This window comes from Ambystoma mexicanum, chromosome 8 (assembly GCF_040938575.1).
Source record: "Ambystoma mexicanum isolate Mex_15411 chromosome 8, UKY_AmexF1_1, whole genome shotgun sequence".
Lineage (NCBI taxonomy): Eukaryota > Metazoa > Chordata > Amphibia > Caudata > Ambystomatidae > Ambystoma > Ambystoma mexicanum.
This window is the reverse complement of record NC_090929.1, coordinates 425,748,523-425,764,809: the sequence shown is the minus strand read 5'-3', so window position 1 is coordinate 425,764,809 and position 16,287 is coordinate 425,748,523. Positions and strand designations below refer to the sequence as shown.

Here is a 16,287-nt window from a genome sequence, read left to right as displayed (position 1 = left end):
ATATATATATATATATATATATATATATATATATACCAAGTTTGCTCCCTCCCTGGAATCAATGCCAAGGCTATAGATAATTAAGGGGGGGGCACAATAAGTGAGGGTGGTCCTCAACATAATCCACTAAGGCAGCCTTTCCCGTGCAAGTACAGTGTGAGATTTCCAGATTTAAGACAGTTCCTATAAAGTCTTATTTCAGGGTTTCACATAAGGTGGAACAGGGTCTTCTGTGTTGCGGGAAAGCCACAAGCAAGCAAATATTGACCAATCCCATAACAGAATGCAAAATCGTATAAATCTGAACTGATCATTCCTCAACATCCCCAACTTATAATACCCATTCTCCCAACGTATCATATCCTTTGCTCCCTAACTGAATATATCACATCCTTGCTAGCTGATAATATCCCACTATCCCCAAATGATAAAATGACAACTCCCAACTGATGATACTAATGATACTGATGATACTAATGTTTAATGAGCCCCATCCTACCAAATTGATATATATCCCACCCTGTGATCTCTCTCTGTCTCTCAGACTCTCTCTCTGTCTGACTCCCTCTCGCACACAGTCGCTTGCTCTCTGTCTCTCGCTCTCTTTCTCTCTGTTTCTCTCTCTTATTCTTTCACTTTCTTTCTCGAAGTCTCTCCATCTCGCTCCACCTCAGTCTCTCTCTATCTTTGTCTTGCTTTCTCAGTCTCTCTCTCTCTGTTCCACTCTCATTTACTCTCTCTGCTGCTCTTTCATCGCTCTGTCTCTCCCTCTATTCGTTTTTTTCACGCAATCTCCATCACTCAGTATCTCCCTCAGTCTCTCTCTGTGTTTCTCGCTGTCTCTCTCTTAAACTCTGTCTTGCTCTCTCTGCCTCTCCCTCTCAGTCTCTCACTCTGAGTCTCTGTCTCTCTCGCAGTCTTGCTCTCTCTATCAGTCTCTTTGTCTCAGTCTCCCCCCTCTCTTTCTCGCTCTGTCCTTCTCAATCTCTCTCTCAGTCTCCCATCTCTCTCAGTCTCCCTTATTCTCTGGGCCTCATTACGAGGTTGGAGGTAGTCATGGCGCTGTTAGCGCCATGACTACCTCCAATACCGGTACCATGTCCGGTCCCGTTCAATGGGGACTTACCGGTCTATTCCGACCTTTGCGGGACCAGTAAGTCCCCAATGAAAAAGCCATTCCCCATCCCCATTTCAGCCCCCATAGGGCTCAATGGGAAGGGGGAAGGTGCTAATAACGGTACTGCAAATTGCGGTACCGTTATTAGCTCTGAAGTCCCTTAACGGGTCCATTCCATAACGCCTGGTAAAACCAGGCGTTAAGGAAGGGACCCGCTAAGGGACCTCGTAGTAGGGCGGTAAGGGATTACCGGCACCGGTGCCCTTACCGGTGCCGGTAATCCCTTGCCACCCACCTCGTAATGAGGCCCCCTGTCTCTCTAAGTATCAGCCTCTTTCCCTCAGCCTCTCTCTCTCTGTCTCTCTCTCTCTCTGTCTCTCACAGTCTCTCTATTTATCTCTCTCAGTCTCTCTCACAGTCTCTCTCTCTCTCACAGTTGCTTTCTACCTCTCTTAGACTCAGTGTCCTGCTGTCTCTCTTTCTCTCTCTCCCAGTCTCCCTATATCAGTCTCTCTCTCTCTCTCTCTCTCTCTCTCTCTCTGTTTCTCTCTCCATCTCTCTCCATTTATCAGTCCCTCTTTCTCAGTATGTCTGTCCCTATCTTCCTCTCTCAGTCTCTCACTCTCTCTCCCTCTGTTTTAGTCTTTCTTAGTCACTCTCAGTCTTAGTCTCTCTCGCGCGTTGTCTCTGACTCTCTCTTGGATACTCAGTGGGCCTCATTAGGACCCTGCCGGTCCGGAAACAAGGGTGCTGGTAAACTCAGCGGCACCATTGTTTCAGGACCAGCATATTACATGTCTGCCTACAGTAGCCGCTGTGCCTGACAGGTCTGACCCTGCCGGGCACAGCGGCCAAGGTAGGCAGACCGGTCACGGAAGCACCAGCACTGATAGCACCGGCAGGGTTACAGCTGAGCCCGTAATGAGGCGCAATGTGTCTCTTTCTCTCTCACGCTGTATCCAAGGGAAACAATTTCCCTAGAACATTTGAGCCTGTGTATAGTTCTTCACCAAATTTGGCAAGCAACTGCTCCTGGCCAATACGATGAAGCATGCCATATTAAGTGTAATCAATGCATGGGATCACAAGTTATAAGTAGTTGAAAAAAAATCGTTTTCACTTTATTTAAATGGAGATTTCCAAAGGGAAAATTGATTTTCAGAATGCAAATTCTGAAAATTGTCTGTCTCATTTTGCTACAATGTAAAGTTTACCTTCCAGTTGATAATGTTGAATTTGAAAAAGGCACAAGCCACAAAGGAGATATGAACCTCAGAATAACCACAAGTGTATTTTACTTGAGCAGTGTAAAAATCAACGAAAAATATGGGACACCTTCAGATAAATATGAAACACACCTTCAATTCACCCTTTACTATGAAGTACAATTTCAAATAAAATTACAGTGAGGAATCCCTCGTAGAAATGTATGAGACATGTATAAGACACCTTGAAATATAAAACATACCCATATTCACCCCATGTACCCTTTACTATAAAGTATCATTCCAAATACAATTAGAACATGGACTCACTCAGGTAACTATTTATGAAATAACAAGCGTTCAAAAAGCCATTACTATTGGTATTTGCACTTGTTCATTGGCCAAACAAATGGTCGTAGATTCAATTAATATGACCAATTACTCATGTCATTATGTACAAAATAACTATTATTGGCAAAACCTATTGCTGGCTTCAATTGTTCATTGACAAACAAATGGTTATAGCTTTAATTACTACAACCAATCACTGAGTAAAAAATTACAAAATAATAATGTGCCTCGGGAAAGCCAATAGTTTTGGAGGTGGTATTGTTCATTTAGATCAAATTGTTGTACTTTCAATTACTATGACGAATAACATACGTACAAATGCATGAAATAACAAGCACTGGCAAAGCCAATATTTTTGGCGTGTGCGGATGTTCATTGACAAGCAAATGGTCATAGATAGCTTCAATTACTTTGACCAATCACTTGTGTAAACACGTATGAAATAACAAGCATTGTCAAAGCTAATACTTTTGGTATTTCTAGTTATTCATTGACAAAGGTTATTAGTGTCAATTATTATGAGAGATCACGCTGTAAAAATCTATGAAATAACCAGCATTGCCAAACCCAGTGGTTTTGAGGTTTGCAGTTATTCATAAAATGGTTGTAGTTTTGTATCTCGTTTTGTAAAGTATAACACGATATATAAATATATGACGGAAATATCATCAAACAAGCAATGGAATAGCCAATATTTGCATCTACTTATGTACATCATGAAATAACCGGCCATGCGATATATTTACATGCAAGTATGCTGTAGCCTAAACAAATAATATAAATCAGTGAAAATACATTGTTTGAAACAAGTGAAGGTTACTGCCTGTAAAAAGTAAAGTCTACAAACACTGGGAATACTAATATTAAGGTTTCTATAAATACTCAATGTAAATGTAATATTCACACACATAAACACAGTCTCCTACTACATATAAACCTTCACTCACACCATGTCTACACAATTCTCACTTTAAATAGAAGTCAGTGTAGTATACCATAGTCAAAGCAAGTGTTGTGAAGTGGTGATGCGATATGGGTTAAGGTTTAATTTGGGACACAGTGGTGAACGGTGGGGATGGATACCAATTGCTCTTGGTGGAGTACCACTCTCACATTTCTAAACTTGCAACCACAGTGCGACAGTGGTAAACACCCGTTCTACCTTCTGTGAAGCGAGTTCACGAGAGTGTGCACATTTTGTTGCACTTTCCTCTGCTCACCACATTGGAAGTGTGCATTGTTCACCATCCCTTTCTGGCAGCGGTGATGCGAAGTCACTAGCAAACGTAGGGCAAAGGCATGATGCTCTGAAGGCGGACTTGTATCTAAGCCCCCGAGAGGTCACTTGGGATACCTGGAGTAAGCCTTTTCCACCGACCTGAACATTGCATCCAGCAAGTTTAGCCACCACACGCGGAGCATCCGTGTCTGATTCCTCCACTGGGAGACTCAAATTCCCAAATCTCTTGCCGAAGCATTTGGCAGTTAAGCTGCCATATAGAAACTGTAAAAAGATAACTGGACGGGTTCTGTGAAAAAGGTTATACACACACTGCATTCCATGGGGAATCATTTCTAAATTAAATTATTATTGTCTCACTGCCATACATTACTTAGTAGTAGCAACCCGGGACTTATAAATATGTATTTCAACACCATTGTTTGTTAGACAAAGGTCCCATTTACACCAAGTACACAAACATGTATCCAACCCAATCTATTTACACCAAATCCAATTAGCTTTCAACAATCAACTGACTGTTTTACTCAGAAGACAATATTCACATGAAAAAAGTTAAATGTATATATATACCTTTATATACATGAGAGGGGAGCAGACAACGAACTGGTCATTGCTGAGGGCCAAATACTTAAGCGCCCGGGAGGTGTCCATTTACCTTGCGGTAATTGATCTCTCCATGGCACTAGACCAAATGAATCGGGCCAATCTCTGGATTTGCTTAAAGAAGAGGAGTCTGTCTGGGGTTCTGTACCATTTGATGAGGTAGCCCCATTAAGGCAATACTGCACGAGTACGCTTGGACATGCATGAGGGACTGACAGATGTGATTTTAATCATGACTGGGGTCACACAAGGTTGTGTGATGACCACACTGGTTTCCAATTTATACACCAACCCAGTAGCAGATGTGCTTAGATCCACCCTCTTAGAACTGACCAGAGAATGGCACCTGTTCTAACTAACGTGGATGATAGCATCTTAATGGCGAGGACTCAAAGAGTACTCTTCAAAAAGTGTTCCTCCTTGGTTCTTGTACGGTGTTACTATGAGGGGTACCCTGATGTAAACATTTCTATGAAAAGTAGGCCATTCCCAGAACACCCAGAATGACACAGAAAGGATAAACTTGGCAGGCAAACATAGCTAGAATTCATTTGGAATGCAACAAAAAGCATTTAAATCCCCTACGAGAGAGGAAGTCCTGAGCTGCAATGTAGCTTGCAGCATTGTTGTCATTTTTGACCGTTTATCCCTGTTGGAACCCTCTTTTCTTGATACTATTCCCCTCGGTATCTGGTCCCTCGGAGGCCCACAGTGAGGCACATTTGGATGGGCGCTCCAGTGGCCTTACAGTCCTGCAAGATACACCATTGAAAACATCTTGTCCAGGTGAGTAAACCTTGCCTCGGTTGCTGGAATTCAGAACTTTACCTGGTTTGCTGCAGTATTATTAGATTTCTGATGATGATGCCTATCGGTCACCTTTTAAAATCTATATTGTGTCAGCATCGAGGCATTGTTTCCTATTTAGTACTTAGCAAAGATACAGGTGTTGCCATGTATATAGTCATGGAGCTTGCCTTCCTTTTCAAAACAGGGCTTGGAAATAGCCCTCCAAGTTCAATCGATGATTCTTTGCCATGGTTGGCCAGAATCCTCTGTATTTAATAAGAATGCACCCAATTGATTTGTACCTGAGGACATCAATTCTTCAACAATATAGTAGGCATTGCACCAGTCTCTCGAATACATGTCGGGAGGAATTCCTGAGAAGAAGCTGACACATTGAAGCCTGCAAACAAAGGTTAAATAGGAAGCTAGAGAGCACTCTGATGGCACAGCTCTGCAGACCTGGTGCAAACGTCTCTGAAAGGACTTCCAAGCTGAGACCACTGGTATGGTGATCGTCTCTTCCTCCTCTGCACAAGAACCCCCATTTCAGCTCTTAGATTCTGAGTCTGCCCGCCAGGTGTTTAGAGAAGAGGCCATGTCACGATTGGAGACTGGTCATATGAGAACTGAGACGTTCACCAGTGTGCCAAAGACTAGCAGCATCTGAGTGTTAGCATGGTGTGGATACATGGGCTATCATGTATCTTACTCACCAGCATCAAAAATGCTCATCTTAAGTCCTTGAACAGACCCCAGGTCCAACAAAAGGGTTCAGCACTAGGGCCCTCCGCACCTTCTCATTACCACCAACCCTGAGAACGGCCATTGGCAGGTTCAAAGATCGTGTCCCCCCTCCCCTACACCCATTGTTCAGTGTTGTCATCCAGTTCCAGAGGCCCAGAATTGATGTCACCTCTGGAATACAGGGTTCACCTGCATCTTTCAGCGCCAACTCCTATGTTGTCTTTCTGAATTGTCTGCAGCAATGCACAGGTCCCAAATGTATCCGACAGTGGCATGGTTCTCTGCCAGTCCTGATTCCAGACAGTTGATCTCTGACCCAGAGACCTAACCCATCAGGAAGTGCAACAGAAATGTGCCGACCCTCCAGAAACCAAGGTCAGTACAGAAAGCCTGCCAGCAGGGTTTCACCTCTTTGTTTTGATGCTGTATTTACACATTACTTAATCCCACACACTCTTGTGCTTGTTCAGCCCCATGGTGTGGTCCGCCTTAAGCTTGGGGCTGCCCTACCTCGTTCATACTAGCTCTCATTGAGCATAATTATGTTTATTATACTTAATAATATTAGTTGTGTGAATACACATTTTGTAATACAGGTTAATACCTCTTGTTGAACTTACTTGACATTGTTTGCTTGTGGTACTAATCGTTCCAGCTGATAATATTTCATCCTCCCAGTTGGTAATAACTATGCCTTCCAGAACTGGCAATGTTGCCACTCTCCATAGCTGGCAATGTTACCCTCATCAACTGGTTATACCCCCACTGACATCAGCCTCTAAAACCACCTGCCCAGCGCATGGGATCAGCCATCTTGTCCACCTGGTAAACGCCCCACTCTCAATCTTCTTTATTAACCCCATCCTGTCCAGCTATTAATATCCCTACCTCCCCTCCCAACCCTTTTTCATCGCAGCGTCTCATTAGCTTTTTAAAATCACGCAGAATGTTTAAAGTTCAAAATGATTTCGCTTGCTTCGTGCTGGTGGGTGTCTCCCTTCTCTGTATAGTCACTGCTTCTCCCAGTGCGGTATTTCATAACCCCCGAGGTGTTGACTGTCAAGGTATGCATGGTTTGTGTATTTCCGTGCCGTGTGTATTGGAAATGCATGGAACCCAAAATGTGCAATTGATGCATCTCACATTTGTCTAACAAGGAACACCACCCACTTGGCTTTATGGCTGTAGAGCCCAGTCATGTGACTATGGGTGATCATATACCAAAATGAGAAGGAGCTGGAATGTGTGTTCTCCCTGAAGCTGCTTGGCGCCTACAAATTGCATCATCCCATGGCGACAATTGAATGCGTCGTGGAAGTGCAGCTGATTATAAGGGATATGGAACTCGCCACATTAAAGCATTTAAAGAGCAATGTGCGGCTCTCCCTGATTCCAATGTGAACTGGAAAAATAACCAGATTTATAGTAACAATGGCATGACCATTGTCCAGCCAGATGACTGGATCTTCCCTGGCATGCTCCTGTTCTTATGCCGAGTGACAGGTTGCAAGGGAGACATTCGCTACAATCTCTGGAGAAGATCCCTTTACCTCTTAGGCGACTTCCATAAGCAGGCTGAAATCCAACCATACCCAGGGCCACATACCCTGATCTGTGTTACCCATGGGTTCTCCTCAGGGTTGAGGTGCAGCTACTATGGGGGATGGTGGAGGGGTGGAGTTGGCATTGCTTAGACAGATGTATGCGCTAGAATTTGAGCATTTTTCAAAGCCACCTTTCAGATTGGAGATATGGAACAATTCCGGTACACACAGCCAAGGCACCGAACAACTCACCCTGAAGCCCAAGCAGCAACAAAGCATAGACTCTCGCCTCTTGAACAATTCCTTAAAAATAAATCAAGGCACATGTGCATCTACTCATTTTTAAATAGGGAGGAACCCCTGGAAAAGATGAGGTACATGGCTCGCTGAGAGCAGGGTTTGCGGAGGGCTATTTCTGATAATTCCTGGTACCATATTTGTAGGAGGGCAAACAAGGCCTTTCAGTTCACAACAGTTAGGGAAGGTGTGGGAGGGGGCAGGTCGTATATTAGGTGGTATCTGACTCCCCCTGTGATATCACAAATATGTCCTGTGCTGAAGGGGGTTTGAGGATACATCAGTTTTAAGTGGTGGAGTTGCCCAAAAGACCAGATATATTTTGAAGAAGTCTTGGCTAGAATCAAGTAAGTTATTACTTTTGTTCTCCTACTGACTGACCCCTCTGGTTGTACTTTTGGAGATAGCGATAAGCAGAGATTCTGCCCAATATCCGGTCCGACACCAGTGCTCCTTGTGCACTTCTTAGAAGAGGTCAGGCTCAGTTCAGGACAATGTTGGAAGACTGAAGAAGGCCTGTTAGTCTCAAAGTAGCGGGTGAAGATGTGGAAAATGGCAGTCATGGATAAAATGTCCTCCTCCCTTAATAATCAAAGCAGAAAGTACCAAAGTGTGGTCTCCATTTATTGACAATATGCAGGGAGGGGGCCCCAATGCGTTCATACCTCAGCTACTATGAAATATTAAGCTGCTCTGATTGAGTATGGACCACAGAAGGGACACCTATGATATGATATGATAGGTTATTTATAACGTGCTTAAGACCCAGAGGTTTCTAAGCGCGGACCCGGAGATCGAACCTGTATTGCTCCGTGTCGTCTTGCTTCCAAGGTGAGCGCGTTGCCCCTGAGCTATCCTCCAGAGACAACATATATCTTAGGCACCACCGCCTGGATTAGAAGCCTCAAAGGTCCATTAAGAACTTAAATGACGCTTATTTATATCCTACTTATACTCACATGCACCTGTCTGGCCAGTCGTGATTACCTACTGCTTGACTGCTTGTCTGCACTACCTGCTTCACATTTGTAATGGTAACCTTGCTCAAAGATGATATATAAACACAAGTTGTTAAATAATGCCTTTTCAGAAGCCAAACCCATGACTGGGCTACAGCGGGAAACAAGTAATAAAAGGACTCACATTCTAAAACAATCCAGAAGCTCGGCTCATGGATGGGAAATTAAGAAACTACAAACAAACATCTCAAGAGACATGATCTTCAATTGAACATACCAGATTATGACCATGAAGCTGTTGTATCTATGCAGCAGGTTTGATGTTAAATTCCAGATGTATTAATGAGGTACATATGTAGGGGGTTGCACCATCTAGAGTTATGTGGTGAGCAGTGTAGAGTTCTTGTGGTGGGCTACATTATGTTCTTGTGGTGGGCTTTGGCGAGTGTTTGTATTGGGCCTTATTAAAATCTCATTGTGAGTCTTATGTGCACTTGCATGGCCTTGTTAAGTACTTGTGGTATGTCCTATTGAGCAGTGGCTGCTGGCCTTAATGAGGGTTAGTTCTGGGGCTTATTAATGGCTGTTGGCAGGATTAGGTAAGCACCACTTGTATGTCTGAATGAATGTGAGTCTAGTGATAGGCCTAGAAGAGTGCTAGTGGTTGAGCTTTTAGAACGCTTGTGGTGGGCTTTGTTGATTGGTAGTATGGGCGTATTGAGTGGTGATGGTGAGTGATGAGTCTTTCAAGTGATTATATTAGCCGTTGTTGAATGCTGGGTTTTGTTAAGTGCTCTTGCTGGTCTTTGTTTAGTGCTATTTCTGTGAGTTTAGTACTTTGAAAGGGTCTTTCTAACTGATAAAGAAGGACTGCAGTAAGTGTTCATGGTGGGAATTGTTGAGGGCTATTGGTGGAATTGTTGAGTGCTAGGGTAGAGACCTGTGCAAGTGGCATGGAGTGCTTAGTGGCATGCTAGTAGTGTCCATTGTTAAACACTGGGGTTTGTTGAATGCTCATAAGAGGCCTGGATGTCTTGATGTGCTTGCTGAGGGGTTTTGAAAGGTCATGTTGAGGAATCATCAATGGCCTTGATGAATTCAAGTGGTGAGTCTTGTTGATTGTGGATGTTGGACCTTGTGAGTACTTTTGATGGAATCTTTTGAGCGATTGCAATGGTCTGTTCAGCTTCAATGGAAGGACCTAAGTGCGAGTAATGAGCCTTGTTGAGTGATTAGGATTTCCTTTGTTGAGGGATAGGTGTAGGCCTTGTCGAATTCACCTGGTAGGAATTATTGAGTGTTGAGGGAGGCATTTGGGGGGTGCTAGTGGTGGGGCTTCTTCAGTGCTCCTCATGTTGATTGCTAGTGGCAGGCTTTGTTGATTACTTAATTGGGTCTTGGTGAGTCCTAGATGTTGGCCTCATTGAGGGCATGTGGGTTCTGTTAGGTGCATATGGTGACTTTTGTTAAGAGACTGGTGGTGTTCCAGTTAAGTGCTACCGTTGTGCCTTCTTAAGTACTAGCGTAAGGCCTTGTTTGGTGCTTCTGTTGGTGATCTGTGTTGAATGTTGAGTGTTGGTGATGGAACGTTATGCTCTTGTGGATTGCAACACAGCCGGTCACTGCTGAGTAGTGGATTTGAATTGCTTACCTGTGCATGTCTTCTTATTGCTGTGGAGTGAGAAGCCCAGCCGGCAGCTGCAGTAATAGCCCCCCAGGTGGTTGTGGCAGTAATGATCGCAGATTGTGTCTTCGTCCAAGTGAGTTTGACACTCATCGACATCTAAAGGGTACAAAGCCTGTATCACTATAGAGCACTGCAGTCAAATCACTTGCAACATCCTGGTTTTGAGCTGAATTGAAGAAGGATGTTAAACCAGGGTAATAGGATAAGAAGGGAGTGACAAGGGACCAAAAGAGGAGAGACGAAAACTAGTCCCCACCCACCCCGATTTAGTTTTCCTACCCAAATTGAAAAGATGCATTATGGCATCACTACAACTTCATGAAAACAAATCTTTAGTGTGACCCCCAAATAGGAGTGAAAAGGTGGGCATCTCAGATGCTGACCCTCTCAACCCTTTTGCAATGTAAGGCACAGAAGGGTCAATACTAACCGTTTTGTGCATTAGTTCAAATGCTACAGTGGTGATATGATCCTCAAAACAAGGAGTAAATGGTTTAAAACAATGTTTAAAAAAGCATGCAGATTTTACAAATACTGCATGTTTGGAAATCTGCATCTATCACCGCCGTGCTTACAGAACTTTCATAATGAAACAGAGACCCAACATGACTTCATGTGGTAACGGGACTTACCAGATGCATTTTCATATTTTATTGATTTTGTATTTTATTGAACACTGTTGTTTCAAAGAAAGGGAGGGAGAGTGGTGGTATACGTTTACAGATCCTGCAGAATGCGTTCATGATATACATATGAGTGTATGGCCAGGGGAACCTATTGTGTTTCACACCCCTCTTGGGTACTCGAATGGGAGGGAAATTCAGAGTTTCATGGACAAGAGAGGAAGAGAGCCTTGAGAATAAGGTGCTCCAGGAGAGACTGCCTTAGAACATGGGAAGAGGGGCAGGAGAGAAGAGTGCTAGCTTCATTTTAGGAGGTGGTCCAACTTAATGCAGCAATACTGAAACGGATGGGGAAGGGAGGTCATTAAATTACAAGCTTTTTTTTTTCTTTTTCTTGAAGCTTAGCAAAATGTAGTCCTGTCATAGTTATTTATGGATGAAGTTTGATAGATTGTACACTATGGACTCGAAGCTGTGATCACGTGACCTCTGAGGTCTACGGTAAAGACATTTTCCTAAGAAAGAGGAGAAGTATTTGAGAGCAGTTGTGAAAACATTGTGGTGCACTATTCATATGGGTTTAAACCTGATCCTTGTCACTACTCTAAGCCATTTTAATCTTTCAAGACTGATAACATAGAATCTTTTGGTTTTAGGCTGAGAAACAGCCTAGATGCTCTGTTCTAAATCACTTGCATTTGATGTATGGTTGAGGTTTCTAAGCCTAAGTAGAGACTGATGCAGTAATTTAGATTGGAAAGGACCAGCATTGTGTTTGTTGCATCGCAGGTAAGGGGTCATCTTATTTAAGAAATGGATTTAAAATTGGGCTTTCTGGGTCATGCCTTTGGCCTATGTTTAAGTGCATTCCAGGATCAGAACTGATTTCTAGGTTGTTTGCTTCCTCTCTTTGGTTTGGCTGGTGACTTTGATTGCAGCCATTTAAAATGGAGAGCTGTCGGATTTCGAAAAAAGATTTTGGTTTTGCTAGCACTGAGGCAGAGAGGTGTTGTCTATCATACAGTCTGTATCGGTTTTGCTGACATTGAGACAGAGGTTGTTGTCTAGGACACGGTGCTGGACTACTTTGAGTTAGAGGGCGATATTAGGATTGTCAGCTGAACATGTTTATAGGTTGAAGATTGATAACCACCAAAACCTTATGTGTTTTTTATTAGCATAAAGCCTTTAACACACATTTCATCAAAAACACACTACTCTCATTAAATTACAGTTTTACAAAAATCGAGATACATAAAATCCAGACATGACAAAAACAAAATAAATCTGTACATTTCATATTTCATAAGTAAATGCTAAATCATTACACAATATCTCATATAAAATGTAATTAAAAGCTAAATTGTCAATAAAACCCACAACTGACAAAACTTTGTCAGTTGTTCTTCCTGATAAGTATTCATGCTAAATATCTACTTCTCTGACACCTATCCTGAATTTGTTTTAAATACACGGAACATTTCTCTGATAACGCAGCCCAGTGCATGACTAAATGTTTAAGATTGTCTACTTGTTCCCCATTACCCCAAAATCGATAATTAGCAGCACTCATATTACATAAACCATATCGTAACATGATCTGTTTAGTAAAAAACAAATTCCAACGGAACATCAAAAAAGAGCACCTAATGGATTGCTTAGGATAAATTGATAAATAGGAGGCTAATACTCCTCCCTCTTTGTGATCGTTGTGGAAATGGCTCAAAGATTCATACACATGCATTTGTTCCATTGTGTGAATCCAATCTTGTTGATACAAATGTAGTTTCACCTTTGTTGAATTCCTCATAAAATCATTTTCATAACATTCAACTGATTCAACATTTAATACAAAAACAAGCTATTTCATTTAAAAAAAGGAGATTTTCTTAATCTTCTCTAAGTCACGATTCAGAGAATCAGCTAATGGTAATGGACAGATAATTATCCCCAAAAACTAAATCCAAAGGAAAATGCACTTCAATTCCATAGCGAGGTTTTGGCAAGATTTCCCCCTCATAAAATGTCAATACAAGCAATAGGGAAAACATACTGAATCTGGCATCTACTCACACCGATTGATTTACCAAAACTAAGGCACAAGTTTTAAGGCATGCTCTAACTTGTATTTTGCTAGATCTTGAAGTGATGGGAAAACCTACATAGATAAAACTGCCCACACGCTCCACAATTTCATTGACAACTCTCCATTTAAAACTTGACAATCTTTTTGCATAATTTTGGTATTTGTAACATTAATCCTAAAGGGATGGTCCATCATAACATTTCCAAAGGCCTTTAATGACCTTTGCAAACCTATTTGAGTGGTATTAAAAGTAAGAACGTTGTCAGCATAATTTATCCAAATTACTCTAAATTGATTCAATCTAGGTGGGACTCATGCCACAGGGAGCAAATATTCCCCAACATCCGACATGTACAGATTAAAAAGACAAGGGGCTCAAATGCACCCTTGTCTGACTCCCCTGTACATCGGAATCCTTCTTGGCAAAGCTTCTTCGGAATTCAAACAAACATGAACTACAGATTGTTCATGTAGTGCTACCAAAAGCCTCAAAAGCATGTGCAGGATATTCCCCACCTCTCTTATTTAATCCAGAGCAGATTCCTATTCACCACATCAAAGGCGGCAGATGGGTTGAGTGTAACAATAAGCACAGAGTCATATTTTTTCAACCATGCCAAGGTTTGTAAACTCTTTCAAATAAATGTGTTCAATTAAGTAGAATTCCTTTGAAGAATTCCCACATCAAGCACCCAAGACTCAAGATGTTCTAACAGCAAGGTGGCAAACACTTTGCTGTCAGCATCAAGGAGAGAGATGGGTCGGTAATGTCCCAGATCACTTCTCACATCCTTTCTATATATCAGCATAATATGAGCCACTTTCCAAGACTCAGGAAAATAGTTTCTTTCCAATATATGTTTAAAGAGCAGATCCAGGATAATCAACCATCTTCTCAGGTTGTTTTTAAACAAGGCATTCGAAAGCCTATTTAGTCCCGGTGCTCTTGACAAGATAATCTTATTCACGATGGCTTCGATAGAATCTTGAGCTAAAGGCAACTTCCAGGAACCATCCACCTCTAGTAACAAAAGAGAACCTGGTATATTCACTGGGTTATCATCCGTGAATGCTTTCTGAAAATGCATCCAATCCAGTCCAATCCATCCAATTCAGTCCAATTCTGAGACTGCATTACCCCGATTTTCAAACTGTCTGGATAAATCCTCATTAACTGTTTCCCAGAACTCACAAGATTTCTTATTTTTTTAGGAATTCAAGCATTTTTTCCTGCATCCCTCTGCATCATGAGCACTTTGTGTCCCTTCATCCAATTTTTATAATATGCTTTAGCCTCCTTAATTTCAAGGACGAATGCTGCTATATCCCGTGCGTTCCTATTTTTTTTATAGATTTAATCTGGGCTCTTAATATCCATCCGTTTTCAACAACCACAGTGTCATATGAATGGTTTTGCTTTTGCCTAGTCTGTCTTTGAGCCAGCCCACTATCCAATGATGTGTTCATCAATTCACTAACAAAAGGTTGAAAGTGATTAACCGAGAATGTGTCAAGTTTCCATAAAAAGTGACTTGTTCACTAATGTAATGTTCTGGGAATTCCTGCTAATCCTGTTTCCAGCTGTATTCACTAATTCATCTCTCAGACCTGTCAGGTCACCTAAGGCCAGCCTCAGACTAAACATTACAATAAACACACCATGATCACTCCATTTTGTCTCACGTATGCAGAAATTACAACATCTAAAATGTAGTCAATTCCCTACAAATATGTAATCCATTGCTGAGCTAGATTTACCATTTGTCCAAGTTCATTTAGAAGGTATGTCACCTGGGATTGACCCATTTAACAATGGCAGACCCAACCCCTGCAGGGCCTTTAGGCGTAACCATCCACGGTGATCCTTTGATTTTATTTTCCTTAGCTGAGGTAGCGGAGCAACCACGTTATTATCATCCATGCAATTTGTATTTAGATCACCCACTACCACAGGGTGTCCCCCTTTCACTTTACTACACCAATCACACAATATGAGGTCAAGTTTGCCAAAGTATGCTCTAATGTACTAACCCCTTCATTCCAGTAGATATTGATGAGTAACAGGTTGATCACATGTCCCCCCTCTTTCAGCTTAATCGTGTGTGGCTAGCGTGCCTTTACCAAAATCCTTCATTAGCACTACCTCCAAGTTAACACAGGATTTAATCAAGTTTAGTAAGTCGTGTTTTCCTCACTTCTTGATTGTTCACAGAGGCAACGCTCTCAACCAGTTCCACCACAATGCCCTAATTTATGGCACTTGACTCAGACACCTCCTTATACTGAGCCATGCTTTCCTCTAAATCATTAACAATTTCAGGCCCGTTTCGCAGAGCCAAAGGAACACTTAAGAGCTCCACGTTACGTTTCCTAGCACCTGGTTGCATTCGACCGGTTCGGTTTGCTCTAGAGTATTGTTTCAGTAACTTCTATATTCCCGACTACTGTACTCCCACCACTGTGCATTAAGGGCATTGAAAGCACTTTTTGGGGATATGGTGCTCATTCACTCCTTCCTGCTTATTTTTATCATCCTTCGAATCCACCATTGGATGCTTTCTAATCAGGAAATCATTCCAATTTATTATGCGCTCCAATGTGACTGAACTTAAAAAGGAGCCACTCCAACAGCTTGGACTGTATCTGCGATTCCGCTTTCAAGTTCTCACAAAGTGCCATCAGGGCGCACAGCACCAGAGTTATTTCCAGGAGTAGTCCCTCCTGCCCTGCGACCGACGTTTTTGCAATCTTATTGTAAACATATTTTAGTAGTGCTGACAAACGCTTCGGCAGAGCAGCAGCAGACTTGGAAACATAGGACGACAACAAGGAATCAATGTTGGGTTTATAGTCATTCCATCGACAGCCAAATCATCTAATGCCATACCATCTAAAAAAAAGCATCTAAAAGAAAGCATCTAATGCATTTCTTTTTTAATGGGGGGTCCCCCAACCTCCATTTCTTTAACCTTTAAACCCCATTTTTATTAAACTGAACCCTTTACCATCTAAAAAAACACATTAGATGCTTTTTTTTTT

The 16,287-nt window shown here is 42.1% G+C and overlaps 1 protein-coding gene across 2 annotated transcripts in view; it reads right to left on the bottom strand.

Annotated features, from left to right (window-relative positions):
* MASP2 (MBL associated serine protease 2) overlaps positions 1-16,287 on the bottom strand; it is a 345,387-nt gene that overhangs the window by 291,555 nt on the left and 37,545 nt on the right. For both annotated transcript variants that reach the window (XM_069609941.1, XM_069609942.1), the window contains exon 4: positions 10,504-10,635. In XM_069609941.1, the coding sequence (XP_069466042.1) occupies positions 10,504-10,635 (132 nt within the window). The remainder of the gene's footprint in view (positions 1-10,503; positions 10,636-16,287) is intronic.